The sequence below is a fragment of the Microtus oregoni genome, unplaced genomic scaffold (assembly GCF_018167655.1).
Source record: "Microtus oregoni isolate MIOR12 unplaced genomic scaffold, Mior012 000040F_ref0000088, whole genome shotgun sequence".
Classification (NCBI taxonomy): Eukaryota; Metazoa; Chordata; class Mammalia; order Rodentia; family Cricetidae; genus Microtus; species Microtus oregoni.
The window spans coordinates 21,989,692-22,017,500 of NW_024543207.1; the positions used below are offsets into that span (position 1 = coordinate 21,989,692).

Below are 27,809 nucleotides of genomic sequence, written 5' to 3' on the forward strand. Positions count from 1 at the left end.
GTTTCAGTGTTAAAAGGTCTGCGTGTCGGTCTGTCTCTGCGTCTGTATTCTCAACCTCCGGCCCCTTGCCCGAAGCTCGCGAACTGGGTTCTAGCGCACAGAGCAGCGCAGACACGGAGGGCGCGGTGCCCGGCATTCTACAACAGATAAGAATTTCAAAAACAATGCAGACAATATAGGCCTGACTTGTGAAGTTTTAGATCAAACGAGTTACTTTTGGTCATGGTGTTTCATCACAGCAATAGAAACCCTAACATTCCCTTATGCTGAAACAGGTGCTGTATCTCTGAGACCTCTGTTTTAATAGCACCATTTTTACAAAATGCCTAACAATGCTTCTCACTGTGTACACGAGAAACATGAGAATGGCACAACAGAGCATATCGGCCAGTACAATGTGCACCGAAAACTCCAAAGAAGTTGCTTCCATTACTGTTCTGACAGGAATGGGCTTGTGAGGCCACCACGGAGCAAGGAAAACACCGACTGCCAGCAAGTTTTCCCAAACAGGAGAAATAGTTTTTGCTTGCTTCTTATCTCTAGTGGCCACTGCTCTGGGCTGTCACGGCATTGAGCACTTCCCTCTAGAAATTGTGCATACTGTAAATCAAGAAATATTAAAGAAGACTTAAATGACGCCTGGACGCTTTTATCTGGATATGTCATGGGTGTGCAAGTCGGGAAAACACAGGACTGCTTGAGACAGAACCTACCTCTGCAGAGGTTCGGGGGACTCAAGTTTATATTACCCAAAGGACTCATTCTCCTTCTGAGGAAAGGCAACTGACCTGTAAAAGTTTTTATGACCCGTTCTGGCCACCTCGAATTGCATGTTATCAAACTGGTAACTCCACACCTAAGATAAAAGAGTTTCCTGAGTCTCTTCTCTTTATTTTCCTAACTTTTGGACGCTACCCTAGACTTTGATGAGCTGTATGGTCTCCACCTCGCCCGCCCGCCAGCCATCATCCTGGGATCGCTCCGTCAACCTTCAGGTGATGCCGGGAACGAGGAGAGCAATGGGCGAAGCGACATCTTTCCGAGCAAATGTCCTACCAAGCAAAGGTCCCACCAGGTCCCCGCCGGGCGCGCCGGGAGGGCGGCACGGGAGGCTGACGTCACGGACGCGCCCGGCGTGCGGACGCGCGTGCGTGCCTGAGCGCCCGGTTCCCAGAAGGCCGCGCGTGCCCACTTCCGCCGTCGGCTGGTGTCCCGGAAGCGGCGTCCGGCGAATCCAGCGAATCCCCCGGCTCCGGGTGTGGGCGGCGGGAGCATGCGGGACGTCCGGCGGCCCGCGCGAGGCGCGTTGGTTTCCCCGCGGCGGCGGCGGCGTCGCGCGGCGGCTTTCCCGTGAGCCGCGGGCGGCTGCTGGGCGCGAGCGGCGGCGCTTGGCCCGCAGGCGGCGGCGCCATGTGGAGCGGCCGCAGCTCCTTCACCAGCTTGGTGGTGGGCGTGTTTGTGGTGTATGTGGTGCACACCTGCTGGGTCATGTACGGTATCGTCTACACCCGTCCGTGCTCGGGCGACTCCAACTGCATCCAGCCGTATTTGGCCCGGCGGCCAAAGCTGCAGGTGAGAGTCGGGGGCCCGAAGAGGGCGCCTCCCGGCCGGTGCTACCCCTTACCTTACTGACACTAGTCAGAAACGGGACGCCAGCAATCCCCGTGCCGTTACCCCCCACCACTGATGTCACCGTCCAGTGTTCTGGTGAGGTGGCTGTGAGAGCTGGAGTTGGGGCTTCTCTGATCTCTGCAGCCCTCTGGTTAACCCAGTTCTGCCTGGTAATAACTGAAGTCGAATCGCCCCACACCTGTTTCCTAAGGGACCTCAGTGGAAGTCGCCGCGAGTACTCACGCCATATTCTTCGGGCTGCTAAACTCTGACCCTTATTACCTGTGTCACTTCCTGATTCTAGTGGGCTTTCACGACACGTCAGCTCCACTCCCCGGTTCTTCACAACAGTGTCACACAGGCCATTTTAACCAAGCCCGAGCTCTCCCCCTGGGAGGTAGCCCCCATATTGCCTGCCCTGCCCCAGCAGTGATGTGTCTTCAGTCAGGACCTTTTGACCTTACATTGTTGTTCACTCTTTCCAGCTAAGTGTTTACACCACCACACGGTCCAGCCTTGGTGCAGAGAACAATGTGGACCTGGTCTTGAACGTGGAAGACTTTGATGTGGAGTCTAAATTTGAAAGGTGTGAATATGGGGCAGACTGCCAGGGGTGGGTTCCACGATGTCACTGGTCGAACCGTGTACAGAGTGAGGATATCCTAGAGAAGGTAGATGTGAACATTCAACCTGAAAGTCACCAGTGTGGAGTTTGTCACTTAGAAAGTAGTTGCTAGTCCTGTCTGATGGCAGTGTCCCAAGGAGCAGTACATTGATTTTCCTAGTAGAAGTAGTTCACCTGTTGCTTATGAGAGGGGAAAGTGGGATGGTGGAAACGTACAGAAAGTCGTCATTAAGTGATCTTTGACATTAGAGTAGGTCATCAGTGCTTAGCTGCGTGCACTAGCTTTTGAGAATTAACATGGTTTAGCTTTGGCATTCATGTGATTCTAACTTGTAAAAGTTCAAATAAAAGTTTTAAAATGGCTTGCTCCCCAAATTGAGATTCTGTATTGCCCAGCAGGCTTTGGCCTTACTAGTCATTGGTTTTCAGCTCCCACCGGTGCATCATTATCCAAGCCTATTAGCCTGTGACCTCAGAGCGGTTGGTAACTACCAACTCCCATCCTCGTGAAATGGGGCTGGGAAGTGCTGGTACTGTTTAGTTTTGTAGAGGCAAATACTGCTTCCTGTTCCTGTTCATTACACCATGTCAGTTGTCCGGGACAGATAGTGAAACTTTGATTTTGGATCTGGAAGAAGTTGTAGAAACATTGCTGGAAAGAGCCCTTGCTGAGCTCCATGTCAGTGTACATCTGCCAGAAACGCCACAGCAGAGTTGTGTGCACTCAGCACCTGTGTGTGTGGACTTCCTTTTGGTTCCCTGGTAAAGATGTCTCTGCTTCAGAGCTTCAGAGGAATCCATGCTCTGTCTGCTTCTCCTTGTAGCGGTTCCCACCATGGCTTTTAAAGTAAGTCCCTTCTGAGGCTCTTAAAATGGAGCAGGGAGTCCTGTATTTTTCTTAGTGCTTGGGACACGATTGTGTTCTGAAAAGTCATAGGCAGGTTTCCTTTTCAGCATTTGTAAGCTAAAATTAGATTATGTAAATCTAAAGAGATGATTAGCTACCATGTGTATGGCCAGTGTGTGCCACCATGGTGGTACACAGCTTTAATCCCAGCTGTTTGGAAAGCTGGAGCAGGAGGAACCTGAGTTTGAGGACTGTCTGTGCTACATAATAAACATAGAACTTAACATGTACATATTTAAAATGACTGTTCTGTTTTAGGACAGTTAATGTTTCTGTACCAAAGAAAACAAGGAACAATGGGACGTTGTACGCATATATTTTCCTACATCATGCTGGGATTCTGCCCTGGCACGATGGGAAGCAGGTACACCTGATCAGTCCTCTGACTACCTACATGATCCCCAAACCAGAAGAAATTAACCTGCTCACAGGGGAGTCTACCACACAGGTATGGGGTCTAAACAGATCACTGTAGCAAGCTTGTATTTCTTGTTCAAAGTTTGTATGCATGCCTTATAGTGGAAGCTTAAAGGAATGTGATTATTACTGTCGTACTTAATAATAGCCAATGGGTTTGCAGATAAACTATAGCAGGTTAGTGTTGGACAGTGATTCATAGCACTCTGGCTCTAGGGCTGCTGTCTTTAGGCAGGTGTGTATGCCTTCCTGGAAGGGCAGTTATGTTTCAGAGCTCACCTGTACTTTCCTGGTGAGAGTCATCATGTGTGCATGTATGTGCCCATACACAAAGAACACACACACTGCATAGGACTACATGACTAGATATTCCTTTTTATGCTCATAATTGAAAATTACAGGAAGGGCATACGTACTGTTTTATGTTTTGTTTACCTGTAGAAAACTGTAAAGAAAAAGTTACAAAAGTGGTTATTCAACCAAGCAAGATGACTCTCTCCTGATATCCTAGTACTTAAGGTTGAGGTAGAAAGGTTGCCATGAGTTTCAGAGCAGTCTGGACTATAGACTAAGACTGTTGGAGGCAGGGGAGTCATTTATGGGCTCATGGCATAAAATAAGAAATATTCACTGTCTCTGTCTGTATTGAGTAGAAGGTAAGACAGATTACAAAACAAGAATGATGGCACCTTTGCACAAAGTAGCAAAGGTTAGGAGCAGATTCCTAGCCAGGCGGTGGTGCCACACATCTTTAATCCCAGCCCTTAGGAGGCAGAGGTAGGTGGGTCTCTGAGTTCAAGGATAGCCTGGTCTACAGAATGAGTTCCAGGACAACCAGAGCTGCACTGGGAAACCTTATGTCAAACAAACAAATACTCTTTTTGTTTGCTGTCCCCTGCTGTATCTTCTTGTGGGCAGTGATGAGGGGAGGCTTCATGATGATGTCTATATGAAGTAGCATGGAGTGTCTCTGGAACCATTAAATACAGGCTGTTATTGTTGCCTGGGACAGAAAATGCCGTGTGACAGCCATTTGAGTGGAAATAGGGTGGTGCTGCTTCCTGAAGGAGGCATCTGGATTTGAGATAAAGCTGATTTCCCCAGTTTTCTCCTGAGTTTGTTTTATCTAGAATCAGTAACAGATCCAGTGCATCTCCTTTCAGACCACTCTTTGTTACCTTTTATCTCATTTAGTGTTGTGTCTCAGTAGTCTTTCCCTAGCTCACAAGGATGCAGGCCTGCTGTGTTAGTTCCCCAGTCCCTGATCCCTCAAGATCTCACAGAACCAGTTGGGAGGAGGGAGAATGTGGTCTGGGACTGACAGCCCAGGGTTCCTAGAACCCCTCATCTAGGCCTTCTTTCCTACTTTTGCCAGTCTAGGGAACCAGTGGGTTCTCCGTTGGAGACCCTGGCCACAAAACTAGTTCCAGGTAGTGTAGCCTCTACTTCTATTCTTTGTAGCAGCAGATAGAAGCAGAGAAGAAGCCGTCTAATGCCCTGGATGAACCCGTTTCTCACTGGCGACCCAGGCTGACCCTGAATGTGATGGTGGATGACTTTGTCTTTGATGGGTCCTCCCTGCCTGCAGATGTGCATCGGTACATGAAGATGTAAGTCTCAAGTGGAGTCCTGGGAGGGAAGCCAGTCCTAGACCTGATGGCAGAGCAGGCGTCAGGAGTGGGTGAGCTGCCGCAGACCCCATCCAGCCCCTTGCTCACCTCCCAGAGGTGATGGTTAAGATGACCAACAGGATTGAGAGGAAGTGAGCATCGAGTGCATCGCACTTTTAGTCCAGGAAGAGTGTTCCCTGGGCTGAAACAAAAGCGACTGCCTGCTGTGCACTGTTCTCATGGTCCCTGGGCTATGAAATGTGACCGTGATTGTGTTTTGGAAGCCCAGTGTTGAGATCGTCAGTGCGCCATCATGGTGTCATGTGGCTTTTGGAAGAGGCTGAGAATCACTTCTGTTCATAACAGATAGTTTCTGATATCATCAATGGTGTTGTATTTTCCTTCGTAAAGTTTGAATATTTTTATGTCTGTGGTGTTGGGGTATTGAATCAAGACATTATATGATGAGCAAGAACTACCACTGACCTAATTCTCCAACCCTAAATCTTTTTATAAAATGTGTTTTGTGTACATGCTCCAGATTGTATTCATTTGGTACAGAAAGAGCCAGCCCTGACCCTGTCTCCAGCCTTCCTCTCAGGCAGCCTTCTGTGTGTGGATAGCTTTCCAGAGGTTGTGCCCCAGCTAGTGCCGCACCACCCACTTAGAGGGCAGGAGTGTGGGTCTCTCCTGCTTCTGTTTGGAAAGCCATCTTGTGAGATCCAGTGGCCAGGATACAGCCAACAGTGATACAGGGTGGGATGTTCCCAGGGTGACCAACTTTCTCCACATATTTAGTGCCCCACGGGGATAAATTTGACACTGACTTTGGGCTTTTTTGCTTCAAACCCTCAGGATTCAGCTTGGAAAGACAGTGCACTACCTCCCCATCCTGTTCATTGACCAGCTGAGCAACCGCGTTAAAGACCTGATGGTGAGCCACACTCTTCCTGGACACAGCACAAAGCTTCTCCTGAGAAGAGGGAGTGTTGCCATATTTGGGCCAGAAAGAGGTCTTAGTACCTGACTGGGCCCTGCCTTTAGTTGTGGCTTCTTTGGGACTCTCTTCTGATGGCAGACTCTTGGATCGTTCATTGGGATCTTAGGTAGTAGTCCTACAGAACTCCACCAGAAAGGCCTGCATGCCTGCTCCTGGCATGTGAGACTGTTTATGCTTCTAGTTTCTAACAGTGTCTCTCCCACTGCCATTTCTGTGTTCCTTAACAAACAGGCTGGTCCTGCTGTAGAACTAGAGATTCATAGCTGACCCTGGCCTGCGAGGGAGCCACATCCCCTAGGATAGACATGGGCCATGCCAAGGTCCTGTGGAGATGAAATGGCCACTCTAGTGCCCTTTTATAGCAATAAAGGTGCTATTTTTCCAGAAAGAAGGGTATTTTGAGAGAAGAAACGTGGCTGAACTTTAGCTCTGCATTATAAGGAGACTAATGGTGGTTAATATTTAATGTCACTGCATCAGATACCATGCTAAGTATTTCCTGCCTGTTGTAACAGTTGCTGCCAGGACTTATGTCAGTGTTCTTTCACAGTGGAAGTATTTGGGGCAAGAAAGGAGCTTTGACTGGGGTCACAGGTGAGCACCTGTGCCTCTCCCATTGCCGTTTGTGAGTGTTCCCTAACAGGCAGCCTAGATGTCTTTAGACAACAGGGAGCTGCCACAGGTCCCCTCAGACCCCTGGTTGGACTCTGCTGCTGGCTGTGGCTCGGGATGGCAGGCTCCCACCGTCCTGCCCTTGCCTCAGGTGTCATCTGCACCTAGATGACCTGTGGTAAGGAAGTCTGACTGACTTCTGACCTTTCTCTGACTTGGTTTTCCTTGTTTGAAACTTGGGATACTGGGTTCTGTGAAATGTACAGGTTGTACTTTGTAAACCCGGGGCTGTTCGCAAACATACTAAAAGACCTAATAGTGCTGATTTCTTGCAAGCAGTTGGGATATTGTGTTAAGTGACTGTATTTTTGTGACTGGGTATCCAGTGTTTGTGTAAAAGCTAGTGTAGTTAGAGGCTGTAGGCCAGCATCTGCAGATTGTGAATTATTTTCTGGTCATCCTGTTGGAACCCCTATGGGTTTGCTATAAGGTACAGTAGCTTGTAGTGAACATGTAGGAAACTAGCTTTGCTGTGACACCTGTTTGTATGGTTTGCTCTGATCCACGTGAGCCGTTTCAGAGGAATGTCATCTTTAAGAGGCAGTCTAGCCTGCTAGGTTAGTCCAGCTAGCAGACTCTGATAGGACCTTACAGTGTCATCCCTGGGACACATCTGACCATTTAAGGGGTGTTCATAGGTGCGTCCATGATGTGTAGAGGCCCAGCACTTGGCCACCAAGTCCTAGACCTGGTGACTAATTAACCCTGACACATTTCAGGTTGCCAGCTCCCTTGTATGTGACATGCCTTTAACCCCCAGCAATGTTCATGGCAGGAGGTTGGGGCAGAAGGTTGGATGATGGTTTCCAGCTCATGAAGTGTGTACGTGTCTTAGAAATCGTGACCATATTTCACCTGCTATATAGGTGTGTGGGCTCAGGTGTTGTCTCTAATGGTTCACCTAAGAGCACAGCCCTTCATGTCCTTGTGTACAATCTCCACTATTCTAAGAAAGGTCCATGGCACCTCAGCCAAACAAGTCTGTTCCTTGGCTCAGCTAGTAAACTGACCAGTTTCTAGGCAATGCTAATTGTGAGCCTATTTCCTCATTGTCAGGGCTTATGCAGCTTGTAAAAATGCTGGACACTCATGGACTAGGGCACTACTTAAAATGATGAGCTCGCAGCAAGTATGGTCAGAAGTAATACATGGAGTCAAGCTGGTGCTCAGAGGAAGACGGGTGCTCAGAGCTGTCAGAGGATTGAGTCAATACAGCACCTCTCCTACTCAGCTCTGAGACAACATCTGGCAGAACTCCTGTGGGAAAAACTCAGTCTGAGCATAAAAGGGCCTAGGATGAGGAATGAGCCTTGTATCAGACCCTGCCCCCTGCAGCACCCACTGGGGCTGGCGTGGAGTTGCAGAAGGTTGTGCAGGGATCTTCTAGAATATCTAGATCTATTGGGCTATAATACATAGTGCATGGCTGCAGGCCACTTTCCAAAGTTGCGTTGATCATCCTGGCCGTGTCTGATGGCCCTCCCTCACCTGCGGGTCTCTTGGTGGCAGGTGATAAACCGCTCCACCACTGAGCTGCCACTCACTGTGTCCTACGACAAGATCTCACTGGGGCGGCTGCGCTTCTGGATCCACATGCAGGACGCCGTGTACTCCTTGCAGCAGTTCGGTGGGTGGCCCTGGGCCCTGGCCGAGGTGGGAGGGGCTGTTTGGTGAGTCCACGCTGTGGACCCATACTGCTGTACTCCCTGCTTGGGCTCATTTATGGAGTCAAACAGCTTACAGTGGTTCTGCTCCTTGTATCTCTAGATTGTAGCCTTAGGCGTTAGCTGAAAGTTGGGTTTATTCAGAACATAATATTTTAAATGCCACAGCTTCTGTTGATTTTTGCTCCAGATAAGATGCAAGTTTTCCACATTCAGAAGAATATTTATGACATTGGGTAAGACTGAAATGGCTCTTCTTGAATTTTAATGTGTTTTCTTTGCAGGGTTTTCAGAAAAAGACGCAGATGAAGTGAAGGGAATTTTTGTAGACACCAACTTATATCTCTTAGCGTTGACCTTCTTTGTTGCAGCGTTTCACGTGAGCTGTCCCCTGGGTTCTTCTTGCAGGGACTGGGGAAGACATTGGGGTGGCTGGGCGGGCGCTGGTATTTAGTTGGGGTCAGTTGACCTAGTTCATGGGTTCTGCACAGCCTATGTGATAACTCTGTGTGTTATCCCCCAGTAGACTCTCTTGAACTAGGAAAGTGAGCAGTGCTGTCTGTGTGCTTGATGTGTGCACAGACGTACTAGAGAGCTCTCTGATAAGTGTGCTAGGTGCAGTCAGAGTGCAAGGTAGCAAAGCATGGGGTATAGTGGGGCTTCTGGGTACCATTCACCCCAGAGCAAATGTAACTTTATAAGGATGACTATAAGAGGCCACACAGTGAGAGACGACACTGTTCTAAGTAATGGGCTGAGGCCTAGGTTGGGTTACCTGGATGGTCACACCGCATGGTATTCTTCCTGGGATTTGAGTCAAAGATGTATGTTTGAGAAATGCCCCATTAAGGTTTCCCTTCAGCCGGGCGATGGTGGCGCACGCCTTTAATCCCAGCACTCGGGAGGCAGAGGCAGGCGGATCTCTGTGAGTTCGAGGCCAGCCTGGTCTACAAGAGCTAGTTCCAGGACAGGAACCAAAAGCTACGGAGAAACCCTGTCTCGAAAAATCAAAAAAAAAAAAAAAAAAAGGTTTCCCTTCAAGGTCCACCATTCTGGCTGTGGGACATGTGTAAGTTTGATAGATGGTGAACATGTCTTGCTGAACCTGGGTCTGTGCCTAGTGTACTTGGAGACTACCTGGTGAGTGACTAGAGTGTAAGCTGCTGTCCTGTCTCCTTTACAGCTTCTTTTTGATTTCCTGGCCTTTAAAAATGACATCAGTTTCTGGAAGAAAAAGAAGAGCATGATTGGAATGTCTACCAAAGCAGGTAGGGCCCAGGAATAGTCCACCTGCCCCGGGGTTCCTTGTGAAGCCTGGAGCTCCTGCCCACTCCTCATCAGTACTCCTGGATCTGGGCTTGCCTATAGAGATGCCTCTTAAGTCAAGCAGCATAACCCCAGGCCCTGCCTCAGCATCCAGGAAGCATCTCTGAGTTCCGTTGAGGCTATGAAGTCCCAAACACAGGACTGTGTGTGTATACGGGTGTGGAGTTGGCCTGCCCTTGGAGGCACAAGGTGCAGTCTGTTGATGCCTGATTGCTCACAGATTTCAGTATAGCATCAGACCAGAGGGGTGAGAGGTTAAAGGGTGGAAGTGGGTGCAAAGGGTGGGTGCAGTGTGCCCTCACCACCTTATGTCTTCATGTCCGCAGTGCTCTGGCGTTGCTTTAGCACTGTGGTCATCTTCCTCTTTCTGCTGGACGAACAGACAAGCCTGCTGGTGCTCATCCCTGCTGGTATTGGGGCTGCTATTGAGGTGAGTCCTAGACACCGTGCTGGGTCAGGATGGGGTTTCTGTGAGGTCTGTGAACTTCAGGACTTGTTCAGCAGTTCTGAGTCCTGAAACAGGAGTCCCTCAGAGGACCTGCACACCTCTGGAAACATCAGGGAGATATCTGCTGGGTAAGGAGGTCTCTGAGGGCACATCTTGGTACAGTAGATCCTGTTGGGTAGACCCTGTGTTGACAGGTTTTATAAGCCACTGTGAATGAAACAAACAGATAGTATGACTTTGGAGAAGCTCCTGGTTTGAATGGAATTTGGAATAGAACAGCCATGTGGTCCATAGGTAATGGCAGTGACACTTGGTGACCTAGTGCTGCTGCTAGGCACTTGTGGAAAGGGGACATAGGAGCCCAGTTTGGAAGGAAGGTGGCAAGCAGGGTACAGACCCAGCGGTCCAGTTCGCAGAATAGGTTCTGATAGTTACTGGCCCTTGTGGCTACCAAATGCTTGTTGAGAGATGGGCTTCATCGACACCACAACTCCATAACTGTCTGACAACATTAAAATCCAACTTAGAGGCAATGTTTCCTTGTGTTTTACCAGTGACTTCACAGTCCACCAGGTGTGGACAGCCAAGAGTAGTGCAGAGCCTTCCTAGTCCACAAGTGACCGTGAGAAGTAGAGGGAACAGAAACAGTGTCTAGTGGGACAGGGGTGACGGGTACCAGGTCTTGTCCTTTACAATTTAGCTCCTAATCCAGCGTCTTAGAATTAAATGTCTATTTCCTTTTCTGCCTTCAGCTTTGGAAAGTGAAGAAGGCATTGAAGATGACAGTGGCCTGGAGAGGCCTGAGGCCTGTGTTTCAGGTGAGGCATGTGATGACTGCTCCAGACATAGATTGTCCTGAACGAACTCACCAGACTGTCATTTCTTAGTTGCCGTCAAGTTACTGCTGAACCTTCTGGAGGCCCTTTATCCTGTCTTTCCTGCCTAGTTCAGAGCTTCCCGGAACACAGGCACATGCATGCAGAAGTGCCCCACAGATGGGGGCCCCTCACCCAGGCTATAGGGCCTCACTGATGAGCTCATGTCAGCTTTCTAATCCGTTGCTAATTTTTCACCTGATTCATCAGGAGATTGGACCAACTCAGTAGACGCAAAGGGTCAGGGCCTTTATGATGGTGGAACTGGGGCAGGACTGGCCAGTGCCTAAGCCTGAGGCTGGGTACGGCCAGCGTTGGTGCTGAGGGCAGTAGAGTGGACCCTCCACCCTTGATTGCTACAGTCCTAGCTTTGCTGTGCTGATAGTCTCCTGAGTCAGCTGACATGATATTAATCTCACAACAGTTTGGCACGCACAGTGAATCTGAGAGGAAGACTGAGAAGTACGATGCCCAGGTAAGTAGTTGGGGAACCTGTGATACCATAAAGGATTGGGCCCTTGCTATAATCTGGGGGGATCTTGTCCTGAGAATGTGATGGAACCAGCCTGAATAGGAGTCCCAACGGTAAACATGTGGGTATACCCTCATCCCCGGGAAGGAACAGTCTCTCAGATCACTGGTTCCTAGTCTGTCACCTGGACAGTTCCTGCTGTTCAGATCATTTCTACCAGACACCTGGCTTCTCTCTTCATTCATACAGAGGCCACAGGACGCCTCTGGCATCCAGGGCCTCGCCTCCCCATTGTTGCTTAGGAGTGGGACATGTTGGATTTAACAGAACATCTGTGTACAGGATGGTTTTGGTATTTTAGTTCAAAACTCAGCTATTTGCATTTCAGATATTAGTGAGATGATAGCAAACAACAAATCAGAGTAAATAGAGGACCTGTGCTGTAGTTGCAGCCTGGATCTGTGATCTGGGCACTTCCTTGGTTTCTTCTGACTGAATTTGCCAGTCTGATGCGTTGCGGGTGATGCAGCGCAGTCATTGCTGCCCGTGGTATGCATGGGGGTTCTCACTTTGGAGTCTTGGCAGAATTATGGTCATTGCCCACAGTTGTGCTACTACCTGAAATATTATTGGGGTTCTGTCTTTTTTTCCTTGCTCTTGTTGTCACAAGTTAGATGATGCATCTGCTGAGGTGGTTGGTGGTTGGGGTGTTTACTAGAAGCTGCCTCTGTCCCTCGCAGGCCATGAAGTACTTGTCTTACCTGCTCTACCCTCTCTGTGTTGGGGGTGCTGTCTACTCACTCCTCAATATCAAGTATAAGAGGTGAGTACTGCAGAGTCCACACCCTCATCTTCCCAACTGAAAACACTAGCTTGATGTCTGAGCACAACACATGCACCTGGTAGACTGGCTCCCACGTGAGCTGCCAGGAACGAGGGACCCTTTTCAGATGTAGGTCTTCATCTCTGGGTTGTGAAGAGGACAGGAACCACTGGCATGCCGTAACCACACAGTACACATGGCATGCTTCAACCTGGGAAGTGCAGGCTTTTCCCTGCTGTGGCACCAACTTGGAATACAGAGGTTGGACAGAGTTTGAAAGAGAAACTAACAGCATGATGCTGCTTTGACTCCCTGGAAGTCCTGGGAATGAAATCTGTCCATTCAGTGGTGTCTCTCCACATCCCAGATACCCTGAGTGCTTGGGTGTCAAAATCGTTTTTCAGGAGGGTGATTTTTCATTTGGCGTCAGGTCACAACTTCTTTACCTCTGTTTCAGCTGGTACTCCTGGCTCATCAACAGCTTTGTGAATGGTAAGTCCATGTGTCTCCTCCTTGGTGATGGTGTTTGCAGTAGGTTCCTCTCCATCACTTGGTGGGACAGGTTTCTAGGGTAAAAAGCTGGTTGGTTCCTTACCTTTAGCACTCATACAGAGCCCAGCACTGTGGGGCCTAAGCACTGAACAAGCCTGTTCCTGTGCTTTGATCCTCAGTGGCTAGTCTGTTTCCTCCCTACAAATAGGCAACACTAGCATTCAGATCACCTCTGACATCTCATTCCATAGAATTTCTCAGATCACCAGAGCCTGAATATGGCAAGCTAAGGTTTGTGGACACGCTGGGAGGTTGGTCGATGCCCTGCTGCCCTGTGTGTGGTTCACAGCCCATGGCGTCTGTAAACCTGTGTGTATGTCCCATGGCTAAGTGTCAGAGCATTGGATTCTCGTGCTTTGGGGTGTACCAGTGAACAGCAGTGAGGTCAGGCAGCCTGCCTATAAGCAGGTAGCTCTGGATATCCATGCTTCTAGGTCTGATCCCAGGCTTAATCTTGGCATGTTTCCAAGTGTCCCTATGATAGTGTCCAGCTCTTGCTTAATTCTTGTAGACAAAAGTTAACAGCAATCAGCTTTTATGATTTGTCCTTGACTCTTGGTGAGTTTATTAGCCAGGAAGCTGCACTGTGACAAAGCCAACTGAGGTCTTTTGGAAGCAGAATGGATGTTTGGTTCTTTTTCATGCATGTTTTCTGTTTCCACAGGTGTCTATGCCTTTGGCTTTCTCTTCATGTTGCCCCAGCTCTTTGTCAATTACAAGGTAAGGTCAGGTGTCTCTGCTAAGGTAATACTCCTATGTTCTCTATGTTGCCTGTGACTGACTGTGGTATCTTCTTGTTTCAGATGAAGTCAGTGGCACACCTACCCTGGAAGGCCTTTACCTACAAGGTAAGCACCAGGTCCATGCCAAGAATGCCTGGAAGACCCTTTGTGGGGCGCATGCACATGAGCTCACAGACACACAGTACTTTTGGCTCTTTCCACTTTGAAAAAACTAAGACATCTTTTCAAATTGTAAAGCCACCAACTACAGGATGACGGTTCGCGTAATCATGGTAAGGGGGAGTTGTGAGTGAAGGGTCATGTTCCTTTTTGGCAGCACTGTCAAAACACAAATATATTTTGGTTCAGTGTGAGACCAGAGCTCTGTGTTTCCTCAACAGAGCCTGGGACCCTTCGTACAGGGTTGGTAGACTGAGCTTATTATAGGGAGCAGTTTCAGTTCTCTGTGGAGCCAGCCCAGGCTGCTCTGCTCGTGTTTCCCAGCTGTGCTCTTGGTTCTCAACAGAGAACTGCAGACTCTTACGTGGGGCTGATACTCCTGGGCCTGGGACCCCGCTGCCCTGCTGGCACAGCTCTGGGCCGTCTTCATGCAGTGTTGCTGTGGATATCACAGTGAGGGGTCCCGCCAACTGCTAAGGAGCCATAAAATGTCGGACTCCAGCTTTGTGATGGGTTCACTGCTTCATCTGGCTTTGCAGGCTTTTAACACTTTCATTGATGATGTCTTTGCCTTCATCATCACCATGCCCACATCCCACCGACTGGCCTGTTTCAGAGATGACGTGGTGTTCCTGGTCTACCTTTACCAGAGGTGGTGAGTGTGCATATGCAACTCCTCCTTGGCTGTAGAACCCTGCACCTGTCTGTTGTTTCAGGCAGACTTGGTGGGTGGTGGCTTTTCTCTGTTGCCCAAAATAGGTTCCAGCTGTGTCTTGTGATGACAGTGTAAGATTATCCCCTGCACAAATAGTCCTCAAGCACAGGTCTCCAGCGTGGGGCGGGGTGGGGGTGCTGGTCTTCTTTCAGGCTACATGCCCTGCAGGTAGAGGTCAGTGGCATTCTCACCTGGGCCTGGACTGTACCCACCAGCAGCAGCTAATAGCCACCAGGGCCTCAGACCAGAACGGCATATCCAGGCTACCAACCCGGCCGAGGGAAAGCCTCTAGAAGACACGTTTATTAAAACACAATGCTTGCCTGGCCTCCCTTGCCTACTCGGGCTTGCATCTGGCCTTTCTGTTGTGTGTATGCATCACTGCCTGTGGGCTGCATGGGTAGAGCCGGGTTTGGGGTTTCCTGGAATAAGCCTTAAATCAGTAGAGGCTTAGGCCGCCCGTCTTCTGTAAGTCCATGATGAGGAAAGGGCTTCTCAGAGTGTTGCCACCTTACCTCCCGATCCCCAGCAGCTGCCCCTGGAGCCTGAGCCCCTCCCTCTCCTTCATCCCCTTATGATGGCAGTGCTTCCTCTAAGCTTTCCAAGCTGTGACTGTCCAACTGGAACACGATTAATAAAATCTCAGAGAAATTGAGGTTAAACCTGAAGGTCAGAAAAGTAAAACAACCAGCCACTGGCTCTTACTTCTACCTCTGTCTGAAATGGCGATCCTGCCTCCAGGAATCTCAGAATGACAGCCTGAGAGCTGTCTCCTCCTGTCTTATATTCCTCTCTAGGATTGGTTTCTATAGCAGCTAGTATGGCTACTGGGATTAAAAGTGTGTGTTACCACTGCCTGGTCTGTAAGACTGACCAGTGGGGCTGTTTTACTCTTTGAACTTCAGGCACACTTTATATATTACAACATAAATGAAATGCCACTACATCCAATACAGGATGAGCCTGTCTTCCCAAAACTGCTTCAACTGCCTGCAGCTGTTCCTGGGCTAGGCTTTTATGTCAATGAGCTGTGTGTCTGGGAAGAACTTCTGTCATAGGAACATAGCACCACACCCACATGCTGAATGGGGTCTGGGTCTTAGGTTTCACATCCATAGATATGGGCTTGTTAGGAACTCAGCTACTGACACCTGCTACAGGCCTATTCTGTGAGAGTCCCAACGTCTCAAGCCAGTAGGGCACCCTTGAAGTAGTCCCGAGTCTTTATGCAGAGAGCCAGCCCCAGGGCTTTTGATGGGAGGTGGGTTTGTTTAAAGCTAAGATCTGGTTGTCTTACCGTGTGTGGGGCATCAAGGAGAACTTCACACAGTGGACACTGCATCCCTCCCTGCCTTGGTATCTTCACAGAGGCAGGGCTATGATGCTAGAGTAGGTGGTTGCAGGATTGAAGAGCATAGCCACATGGGCAGAGTGCTCAAAGCCAGGAATTGTCTAGAACTTGTTCTGGTAACTGCCTGGATAACTTTTCACAGTTCCCCGTAGTGGGGCCTCTCTAGGCCCCACCCTACTGCAGGTCTTTCTTCCTTCTCTGGTTAGCCGAGCTCTCGTTTCCCAACCCTGCAGAATGCAGCACTAGAGAGGGGGGAAGCAGCTCCCAGACCTGTGAAAGTCCCTGACATGGAGGTGTCTCAGATTACTGGAGGGTGTTTGCAGAGGAGCCATGTCTTCCTCTCAAGGACAGAAAGGGCCTGTCTCACTAATCGTTATCCATCCCTACCATTGCAGGCTTTACCCTGTGGATAAGAGCAGGGTCAATGAATTTGGGGAGTCTTATGAGGAGCAGCCTAAACGGAAGCCCCACCCAGACTGAACGTCTTGGCCCAGGCCCCCAGGTGGCACTGCACAGCACAGTTGTGCCATGAGTATTCCTGGGGGCTTTCAGGGAACTTCTAGACATCACATCTTCTGCGTTGCCAAATCCCTCTGAGCATTTCTCAGTATCCCTGAGCACCCTCATAGCACTTAACCACACAGCCCACGAGAACTTGGGTCTTGGTCATGGTGCCAGTGGGCAGTCACCCAAGGGTAGCTCCCAGTGCTTGAGTGTCCCATGGCAGCCATTGGACACCTGAGCACGCAAGGGTAGAGAGAATGATGGATTTCCACGTCAACTTGTCCAAGTGCCCCTTATGTGGATTTCACACACATGAAAAGTCGTCTGTATGGACTCTGGGATCAAATGGCTCTTTTTTCTTTTTGTTTAAAATTTGATTGTTTAAAGCTTAATGTATGTATGTATGTTTCTATTTTAAAATAAATTTCTTTGGCTGTGACATTTTTTTAACCTATAATAACATAGAAAATACTGTAGATGTTGTAAATTAAACTTCTCTCAGAGAACAATACAAAAGATAGACTTGTTTCTGCATTGAAAGGAGCAAACGCCCAGGGTGTTTCTCAGCTTTGGAGCCACAGATGTCCTAGGGGCTCATGTTGTCATTTAGGGGCTGGTCACAGCTGCCAGTGTTCAGGTTGGTCATAAATTGGGGGAAATGCCATGGAGAGAAGTAGGCTGTAAAGAACTGTTTCAAAAGGCAGGTGGAATGTGGGAACAGTATGTGCTCTGGTGACATGGGGCTTGGTTTGTTTTGCTCCTCTACAGTATCCTTCCTCCTAGTTTGCCAGGCTCTTCTCTGAGAGTTGGTCACCTGGAAGGCCACTCTAAGTGGGACACATTCATCCTTATCTGTGCCTTTGTGGATGTTATATGATTCAAAGGCAAACAGTGGCTTCAAGTAGTACCTTTAGTATTACCAATTAAAATATTAATGCAGATATGCAATCTCAGGTATATAGTGGGATCTTTAAAGGGATCTTTAACTTCCAGCACAGTTATGCAGGACACATGGCATTTAGAGTTCATTACACATGGGTCCTGGGGCAGGGGTAGGCTTGAAGCTTGGTGAAGCAGAGCACAAGTCAAAAGCAGGGGTCGGAGGTTGCTTGGGGTATATGAGGATGGGTAGCCCAGGCATGTCTGGGTGGCTGTGACAGCATGTCCAGTTTGGTGAGCATTGAGGAAACAGAGGTCTCCACACACCAGTGTTAATGCATTCTCCTTCCCTGAAGAACATGAGACAGTTCTGGCTCCAGCAGCTGTTTCAGTGATGTCAGCTCCTGGGAGAAACAACCATGGAAAGGCCCAAGTCAGGCTACACTTCATGGCTCAGAACAAGTGTGAGATGGGTCTCCATTGGTCAGCTCTGAGGAGTGACAGGTACGGGCAGAGTGGCTATAGGGAAATGTTCCTTACTGACTTAGGGTTTCTGTTGCTTTGAAGAGACACTGTGACCCTGCAGTTTATAAAGGTAAACATTTAATGGGTTGGAGCTGAGGGTCCCACGTACTGATTGACAGGCAACAGGAACTGAGCTGAGATACTGACCATGTCTTGTGCATATACGAGACTTCAAAGTCTGCCTCCACAGTGACACATTTCCTCCAACAAAGCCACACCTCCCTGTGTGCTCCTGGGGGCCAATTCCATTCATACTGCCTTTTCAGTTTCTCAGGCTGTAACTTTCATGACCCCTGTGATCCACTCTCAGCCTTTCCTCTTGCCCTTCTCCCCTTGATAAAAATCTTGTGATATTGTCTCGGTCCACCACATAGGTACGAGTAAGCCAGATAAGCTGAACTGACCCTTGAAGACGGACTCTTAGTTTCCCACGTGGGCTGGTGAGATAAGGAATGTGTTCTCGTACCTCATTCGTGGGCTGAAGAGCAACAGACTGTTAGATGAGGGCTCAGCCCAATGTCGCAAGGTTTCTGAAAGGATTGTATGTTTACATTTGTGTAGAATGGGGTCCATGGTGAAGTAAGAGCCAGTCTGGATTTCCCTGTGACTGCCCTTTTGTGCCCTCCGTAATTTGGATAGCCTCCGAGATGCTTGTTTATTTGTTTTCCACGGAAGTGCTATTATTATTGTTGGGCACGGCACTCAGGAGGCTGAAGCAGGAGGATTGCTTGACCCAGGAGTTCCTAGGCCAATCTGAAGCATAAACCATCTAAAAACAAAGCACCAGTGTGTGGAGCAGAACTTCCAGCAAACCAGTTAGAGCTAAGTGGAGGCTTTGAAGGAGATAAAAGATAGAGGGAATATTGAACAAATAATGTTTAGAAAAACATCAAACATGACAAAAACTAGGACCATATAGATCTAGAGAACCATCATCACAGTACCCACCAAGCTGCTGAGATTCTACCATAGAAGAAAATCTTAAAGTAGTCTGAAACAAGGTGTGTGACATACAAAGTACAAAAAAAAAAAAAGAAAAAAAAACGAAGCTAAAGGTAACTTGTGGGAACAATTTGAGAAAACCTGAGCCACTAAAATGAATAAGTGCTGCTAATTCAGAAATTGCTACCCACTGTAAATACAGTTTAAATCCTAAAGGGATTTCACAAAGTTCATGAATGTAAACACCAGCAGGAGAAGCTAGGGGGCACACTGATAGGAATCTAGATCTGCCTGGAGTAATCATATGGGAACATGCTAAAACTGGGCTTTCATGGTGCTTAAATCATTTAATTGGCGGCCACATCAATCTTTATGACAATATGTTTTGGATGTCATAACATGTAGAAATCAGTTGTCTTCACTAGCCAGGAAGGTAGCGATGGAATCCCAGTTGCTGTTTGTCTACTCTAGCAGGGAAGGTAGCAGCGGCATCCCAGTTGCTAGCTTCCCATCGAATCATGAATCACAGTGGCAGAGACAGGCTCTGAAGAATGTCTCTTGTGTAAGCAGAGTACGCTGTACAAACTGAGGTGTTGCAGTGTCATCTTGTAAGACTGCTGCTGTGAAGAGACACCATGACCACAGCAGCTCTTAGAAAGGAAAACAGTATTCTGAACTTCTCAACCTGTAAGCCAGTCTTAATTAAACGTTTTCCTTTATAAGAGTTGCTGTGGTCATGGTGTCTCTTCACAGCAATTGAACCCTACTAAGACAGTTTCATTTGCAGAATGTGAAAAGATGCTTTGGTCATCACTGGACCACATAGTTCTTTTGGTTTTTTGAGGGGTTCACCACCCAGCTCCCAAAATAAATCACACATGGAGGTTTATTCTTAGAAATGCCTGGCTTGCTCAGTCTGTAGAGCATGGGACTTTTAATTCCAGGGTGCCACATTGGGCACCAAAGTGTTGTTGCCTGCAAAATGTAGAACTCCTCCAGCACCATGTGTGCCTGCATACCATATGCTCCCTGTCATAATGGTCTGTAGGAGTGTACAGAAGGTGTGGCAAAGGTGGGCATTGGACTAATGAATGAGGATCGACAAGGAACAGGCAAGGTAACCTGCCATTAGGAAATGCCTGGTGGGGCTTCTCACAGGCCCCAGTGTCAAATGTAGTTCAGTCATTCTCTGCCAGAATGGGGGAAACCTTCCACAAAACGATTAAATGATACAGCACCTATTGTTAAAAACCATACAGCTCTGGATGCTAGGACAGCTTTAGAAAATAAAATTTTCAGGAGAAACCAAAAAGCCAAAAGATTAAAATACCAGCCACGGCACTGTTTTATCTCCTCAAATATTTTTCCTTTTTGTTATAAATCTTCATTAGAGTTAATACTAGTAACCACAAAGCAGACTCTATACTAGGCTGTTTTGAGATTTTACTCTGCTAGTAGAATTAATATAAAACTCTTCACTTTAACCTCAGTCTCTTTGGGCAAGGGCCAAAAGCAGCCACTTTAATATTATAAGATCAATCTCTAGGCCACATACTAACATTCTTCTTCTCTGAAATCTCTTATCTCCACAGTTCTTCAAAGCGCACTCAGCATCACTGCCTTCCATGCCCCTAATAGTATGGACTATTAAGCAATGCTTAAAGCATTCCACTGCTTTCCTAACTCAGACTCACAATGTCCATATTACTCCAAACAAAAATACGGTCAGGCGTATCACAGCAATACCACAGTCCCTGGTACTAACTCCTATCTTAGTTAGGGTTTCTGTTGCTGTGAAGAGGCACCACAACTATGGAAACTCTTGAAAACGTTTAGTTGAGGTGGCAGCTTATAGTTTCAGAGATTCAGTCCACTATTACGGCAGGGAACATGGCCACATGCAGGCAGGTGTGCTGGAGGAGTAGCTTGCAGACCACGGGAAATGGCTCAAACACTAAGCAGTCACCTGAGTGTAGGAAACCTCAAAGCCTGCCCTACAGTGACGTAGCACACTTTGATAGTTTAAAGATGCATACTATAAACCCTCAAACCAAACAAGTCGTTATTAGAGATAAAATGAACCTTGTAAGTACTCAATCCAAGCCATACATACATATAATCTCAGGCCTTAGAAAACAGGATCAGGAGTTCAAGGGTAGCCTCATCTACATGTGTGGTCAAGGCCTGCTTGGGCTACTTGAGACCTTGTTTCTCCCCCACCCCAATAAGCACAAGAGAAGACAAAGTTGTAAAATGAAGAAGGAGGACCAGATGGGTCAAATAGAAAATTGCAGCATAGTAAACTTAAGCCAAGATATCCTAATAGTTACATTAAATACAAATGACTTTCACATCTCCAAATAAAAGGCAAGGATTGCCAGGCTGAATTTTAAAAAGCCCCAATTGTGTGCAGCTTTTAAGAAAACTGTTTTAAATATAAAAACATAAATAAGCAAGGATTAATATATTAATACTGAGTGAAATGAAGCTAGACCGGCCCCATTAGTGTCAGGTAAAATAGGTTTTAGGAGAAAATATGACCAGGGTGTAAAGTATGTCTTCTTGTATATAAGATTTTGTCATAGGGACATGGTAGTCATGTTTATGTGGCTAGCCTCAGAGCTTCGAACTAATGATCAGAGATGGACCTCTAGGGAGAAAGTAACATTTATATCCATCAAATGACAAAGTCTCACAGCAATGATAGGACAAGCATGCAGGTCTATAAGGATATGGGAGGCATCCAGAACACACTTCCCATAATCATATAGTTAAAACTTATGGACCCTTCCTAAACATTAGCAAAACGCATTTTTAAAGAACACATGGAATGTTTACCAGTAAAGACCCTATTCCTGGAGGTAAGACAATTTAAAAACAACACTTTGAAATAACCCATGAGTCAAAAAAGAAAGCAAAGGGGCACATGACTGTTATCCCACCACTTGAGAGACTAAAGCAGGAAAATTATCATGAATTTGAGACCATCCTGGGCTATATTGAAAGACCCTGTCTTTTAAAGGGGAGGACTTAAGAAATATTTTCACCTGAGTTGAAAACAAAATACCAAATTTATAATATCTGTGTTCTAAGCTTAATGTACAGCAACTCAGTAATAGGAAAATTTGCTCTGCCTATACAATTCTGGCCGAAACTAAAAATGGTTAAATGTCCAAGATATTTCTTGGGACAAGAAAAAGAACCCTGAAGTAAGCAGGATATAATAAAAATCGAAATGGAATCAAAAGAAACAGCAGAAAACTACATAGAAGCCCAGGATCCCCAAAGCTCATTCTTTTTTTTTTTTTTTATTGAGAAAAGGAAAAAAAAAAAACAAACAAGTTTCCGCCTCCTCCCAGCCTCCCACTTCCCTCCCCCTCCTCCCACCCTTCTCCCCTTCCTCTCACCCCTTTCCCCCTCCCCCCACTCCTCTCCCCCTCCCTCTCCAGTCCAAAGAGCAGTCAGGGTTCCCTGCCCTGTGGTAAGTCCCAGGTCCTCCCCCCTCCGTCCATATCCAGGAAGGTGAACATCCAAACTGGCTAGGCTCCCACAAAGCCAGCACATTAAGTAGGATCAAAACCCCGTGCCAGCCGCGCGATGGTGGCGCACGCCTTTAATCCCAGCACTCGGGAGGCAGAGGTAGGCGGATCTCTGTGAGTTCGAGACCAGCCTGGTCTACAGAGCTAGTTCCAGGACAGGCTCCAAAGCCACAGAGAAACCCTGTCTCGAAAAACAAAACAAACAAACAAAAAAAAAACCCGTGCCATTGTCCTTGGCCTCCCATCAGCCCTCATTGTTTGCCATGTTCAGAGAGTCCGGTTTTATCCCATGCTTTTTCAGTCACAGTCCAGCTGGCCTTGGTGAGCTCCCAATAGATCAACCCCACTGTCTCAGTGGGTGGGTGCACCCCTCGTGGTCCCGACTTCTTTGCTCATGTTCTCCCTCCTTCTGCTCCTCATGGGGACCTTGGGAGCTCAGTCCAGTGCTCCAGTGTGGGTCTCTGTCTCTATCTCCATCCATCACCAGATGAAGGTTCTATGGTGATATGCAAGATATTCGTCAGTATTGCTATAGGATAGGGTCATTTCAGGTTCCCTATCCCCAGCTGCCCAAGGAACTAACTGGGGACATCTCCTTGGGCTCCTGGGAGCCACTCTAGGTTCAAATCTCTTGCCAATCCTAAGGTGGCTCCCTTAACTAAGAATTGTGCTTCCGTGCTCCCCTATCCAACCTTCCTTTATCCCAATCATCCTTTTCCCCCAAGTTCCCCCCATCCTCCCCTTCTCCCTTTTCTCTCCCCATCTTCCCTTACTCCCATCCCACCCCACCCCCAAGATCCCAATTTTCTCCCCAGGCATTTTGTCTACTTCCCATAGCCAAGAGAATAACTATATGTTTTTCCTTGGGTTCACCTTCTTACTTAGCTTCTTTAGGTTCACGAATTGTAGACTCTGTGACCCTTATGGCTAGAAACCAATTATGAGTGAGTACATCCCATGTTCATCTTTTTGGGTCTGGGTTACCCCACTCAGTATAGTGTTTTCATTTCTATCCATTTGCATGCAAAATTTGAGAAGTCATTCTTAAAGAAGACCCAAGAAATCACTACCATCCCAGCTCAGGTGGGTGAAGCAGAGGCCGGGTTACCATGTTCTGCACAGTTGGAAGCAACAGTAGTGCATTGTGGATAGCCTTGTGCCAGTTCTCCTGACAGTTCAGGCAGAACAGAAATCTTGACCACCAGTCCCTCTGAAACGTCGGATCTGCCACAGAAACCTCACAAGGAAGAAAAGCTCAGAGATGGCTCTTACTTCAAAAGTGCCTTGATGTCAAAGTTCTAGCACAGCTTACCTCTTAGGCCTGTCCCCAGTAAACAGCATCTTCCTTCACTCCTGGATGACCTTATCTTTTCATTGACTTCCACATTACCTGTTTTAAGATAACTTTGATACCTGGTTCATTTATTGTAATTTTTGTTCCTTTAACTTGTATGTTCATTTTATCTCTGGAAGCTGTATTTGCTTCTCCACATCTTCTGACCTGCTCCTTAAATGTTGTGGGAGCTGTGGGTCGCTTTCCTGCCACCCGGCTCCTGGCCGCCAGCTAGCTTATGCCCCGAAATAACAACATACAAACTGTATTCATTTAAACACTGCTTGGCCCATTAACTCTAGCCCTTACAGGCTAATTCTCATATCCCGATCAACCCATCTCGAATAATCTATGTAGCATCAGTCTTACTGGGAAAGTTTCAGCATGTCTGACCTGGCAGCTTGCTTCATGGCATTTGCCCAGGAGAGGGGAGCTATCGAGTCTGAGCTCACTTCCTCTTCCTCCCAGCATTCTGTTCTGTTTACTCCTCCCACCTATGTTTTAACCTATGAGGGCCAAGCAGTTTCTTTATTATAATTAACCAATGACCTTCCTCCATCATTTCACCTTTTTCTGTTTAAACAAAAAGGAAGGCTTTAACTTAGCAAAATTACATATAACAAAACAGTTATCAAGTAAAAATTACAATAATCTTTATCATAACTAAGGAAAACTATAACTATAACTAACTATTCTTCAACTCCATCAAAGACTCCAGAAAGATACAATATTACCTAAGCAAACAAGAAATAAGCAACTTCCAAACTCTGGAAATGACAGAGACCTCTCGCTGCCTGGAGAGTCACCCAAAGTTTTTCTGTACCGTTGGGGCATCCATCTTCAGCCTACGGGCCCATAGTTTCCAGCAGACATTTCCATGAAGCAGGAAATTTCAAAGGCAGTTCAGTCACTATCTGTTGTGTCCTGCAGAATGTCTCGCAGACTCTTTCATGAATCAGGAACCCCGAAAGATCATCTCACCTTTAGGCAAGTTCAGCAGTCCTCTCTCTGTGGGTTCTCTGTGTCCAGTTTATGCGATAGTCCAGGCAAGAGCAGTTTCTTGCCCAAATGGCTATCAAACTCCATAAGAATCCTCTTCGATGCCCATCTTCCTCTTGAAGTAGATTGGTGCTGCCGGGAGCAGAGTGTCTCATTGTCATGAAAAGTCCTAAGTTATTAAAACATTAAATGTCCTATTCTGTAAATCTTTGAAAGATATTAAGAATGTCTATCTAAAATTTATCTATGTACATCTAGAAAATCTAACTAACATGACTACAAACTTGACTATTATTGATTATCCATTAACAACCTATATACATTACATTTTTAAGTAAACTACACAATCACAATACCTTAATTAAGAATAGAAATACATATACATATAACAAAATTGACCTTAAATCTCTATCAATAAAGCAAAATCTATACTAATGCAAATTATTCATACCTATATCATATCCCCCTTTAAATGTAAAAGAACATTTATAAACAATTTTTGGGAATATGGGCGCAGTTATTTCTCTCCAAACTGCTTCCTGCTGAATGGGGGCACTGTTAATCAGATCTTTTATGGTGTAACCTGTGTGCTAGATTCATCTCAGTCAGCAGTTGAGTGAAGTAACTTTTTTGAGGGTGTTCACAGCAACCTTTCAGGAGGGCGTGGTCCATCATACCATACTGGGATAGAAGCAATCCACAGGGTTTGATCCTCTGTGAAAACAAAATAAGAAACTCCTTTCCAAAGCATCATGTCCTTAGATCCAAATTTTAAAGTCAAGGCATTTTCAAAATATCTATGTTGGATTAGTTCAGCAGCATTTATAAACAAATATCTTTTAGCAGCTGTTGCTCCTTCCTCAGCATTCAAACAATTCAAAGAGAACACAATAGCATACAGTATCAAAATTCTCTGTTTATTTTCCGTCTTTGTACAGCTTTATTTTAACTCTATTTTGTTTATTTTTACTTTTATTTTATATTCTCTGTATATCTTTGTCCAGGAATAACTCTGTAGTCCAGGCTGTCCTTGAACTCTCAGAGATCCGCCTGTCTCTGCCTCCTAGGCATTGGGATTAAAGGTGTATACTACTACACCTTGAACTCACAGAGATCTGTTTGTCTCTGCCTTCTAGGCACTGGGATTAAAGGCGTGTGCTACCACACCTTGAAGTCACAGAGGTCAATCTCCCTCTGCCTTCCAAGTATTGGGATTAAAGGTGTGTCCTACCCCACCCAACTATTCTTAAATATATTCTAAACATAAACTTGTATCAGTCATATTGTGGATCAATTTTAGTAACTGAGATTTTTACATCTAACAATACTGTGGAAATTGTGGGTGCATTTTTTTGTTTCCTTTTACACTCATTCTTGTACTTTCTGTTTTTGGACTTTTAAATTTTTGTTTTATTTTTTTAACTGGGATAGTTCTACTTGGTAGTTCAGGATCATGTCGATCCTGCTTTGAGCCTCCGAGTGCTGTGTGTTTGGAGAGTTTTTGTTTTGTTTTTTGCTTCTGTGTTCTTATTTTGTTAAACTCTGAATCCTAAGACCTAACATTTGAAATGTTTGTTATATTCCAGGGAAGACTTGAGGACTTGGCAGAGACCAGCATTGCTTTTAGAATCAACCTCTCAATCTCTCTCTCTCTCTCTCTCTCTCTCTCTCTCTCTCTCTCTCTCCCTCACCCCCCCCCCCCACACACACACTGTGGTGACGCAGAAGCCATAGTGTGAGGACCAGAAACCCAGAGTAAAAGGCTGGGGGGTAATGAGAAGACTGTGGTGGGTGTGTTGAGCAGGAGGGTAAAGACTCCCGTGTATCTGTCAAAGATCTTTCCAGCGGCTGTTAAGGTGACACAAAAGAATTTGAGTATTTTAAAATCTGCAATGATGAAGAGGTGGTAGTTGTTAGATGCAGCATGCAGAAGGATTCGAGCCGTCTCTTCATGGTGGCAGGCTTTCCTCTGCTCTTGAGCAGTGGCAGAGTTGCCTCTTTAAGGAAGGGGAAGGGGTTAAGCACCTTCTTTAAATACTGAAAGCCTGAACCGCTTTTCTCAAGTCAGAAGCCAGTGGCTTAATCATTCAACTCTCTCTCATCCCCTTGCTATTCATGATTGCAAACAGCTCACATCGGATCTGATGATTTTTCCAGCCTGGAAGAAACCTCTCTTCTAAAGGGCTTCACAGACACCCCAACCTCTGAGAAAGAACCACATAGGCTAGCCAGCCATGTGCTTACAACAGGAGCAATTAAGAAACTTAATTCCATAAGCAAGTACAACCTTTCCAAGTCCAAGTGGATGAGTTTATCTTACTATTTTCTTGAATTTCATCAAATAACTTTCAAGGTCTCGAAAATCCAAAGATGTAAAAAAAGAACTGAGCTCTGTTTGCCAAGCTATGGGGATTAAATAACGACATTCAAAGAGATTTTTGTGCCCTAAGTACTTTTTATTGGTTTTCATAGGCAGTTTAATGTGCAGGATGAAGCAAACAGAGATGGGAGTAGTGTCCGCATGGATTAAGGTGGCACCGAGGAAACAGAACAAGGTAACATATCCCAAGAAGAGACCAAGTTGGTCAGTGTCAGGGCTCCCAAGTCCAGAACCAGTACGTACTCTCTTCGAGGTTCTGCTGTCTGTGATGTCAGGGAATCACCTGCCTCTGGCCTATAAAAGTGCACGGTGGCATTCATTCACATACTTTCTAAACTGCTGGGTGTTGATCAAATCAATAATAGGTATGAAATTGCAGTGCCGGTGACAAACTATGTAAATGAAGATTACTGTTCTCATGTTCCCATCTTGACCCCTAAGAAGCAAACCAGTGTTCCCTTGACGTCTGAACCTGGCAAGCTACAGCAGCTTAGCGTCACATCCAGAGCCTTGGCGGGATTCTGGATGCTGACAATCCAGTGGGAGAGCAGGACAGGCCCCAGGGATTTCCTACAGAGACTCTTATCCCTATGTGGGTAGGGACACTAGGGGTCCTCTCCTCTGCCTCTTTCCTGCAGGGTCTAACCTCTACCACCTGCTGTCTCTGGGATAGTTCCTGGGGTGCAGCCCTCCCCAAAGAACCTCTGTCTGGCCTATTGTCTGTAAGAACAGCTTTCT

General features: G+C 46.7%; 1 protein-coding gene across 2 annotated transcripts; it reads left to right on the top strand.

Annotated features, from left to right (window-relative positions):
* The first annotated feature begins 1,410 nt into the window (after positions 1-1,410).
* Positions 1,411-16,913, top strand: Clptm1l (CLPTM1 like). Of its 2 annotated transcripts, none has more exons than XM_041632238.1 (17): positions 1,411-1,572; positions 2,097-2,197; positions 3,402-3,591; positions 5,022-5,170; positions 6,026-6,104; positions 8,352-8,469; positions 8,791-8,885; positions 9,690-9,774; positions 10,159-10,262; positions 11,033-11,098; positions 11,580-11,630; positions 12,368-12,450; positions 12,908-12,942; positions 13,667-13,722; positions 13,806-13,850; positions 14,444-14,559; positions 16,366-16,913. In XM_041632238.1, exons 1-17 carry the CDS (start codon positions 1,411-1,413, stop codon positions 16,448-16,450), a joined length of 1,620 nt encoding a protein of 539 aa, XP_041488172.1. In that variant the 3' UTR covers positions 16,451-16,913. The 2 variants fall into 2 exon arrangements, with proteins under 2 accessions (XP_041488172.1, XP_041488173.1); XM_041632239.1 differs by having other exon boundaries at positions 5,025-5,170.
* The last annotated feature ends 10,896 nt before the right edge of the window (positions 16,914-27,809 follow it).

Excerpts from the sequence above, each read along its gene's own strand:
- Clptm1l (XM_041632238.1), top strand. The coding sequence starts at position 1,411 with ATGTGGAGCGGCCGCAGCTCCTTCACCAGCTTGGTGGTGGGCGTGTTT. Across the intron at positions 3,592-5,021 it reads CAGGGGAGTCTACCACACAG|CAGCAGATAGAAGCAGAGAA; the intron begins GTATGGGGTCTA and ends TATTCTTTGTAG. Across the intron at positions 8,470-8,790 it reads GTACTCCTTGCAGCAGTTCG|GGTTTTCAGAAAAAGACGCA; the intron begins GTGGGTGGCCCT and ends TTTTCTTTGCAG.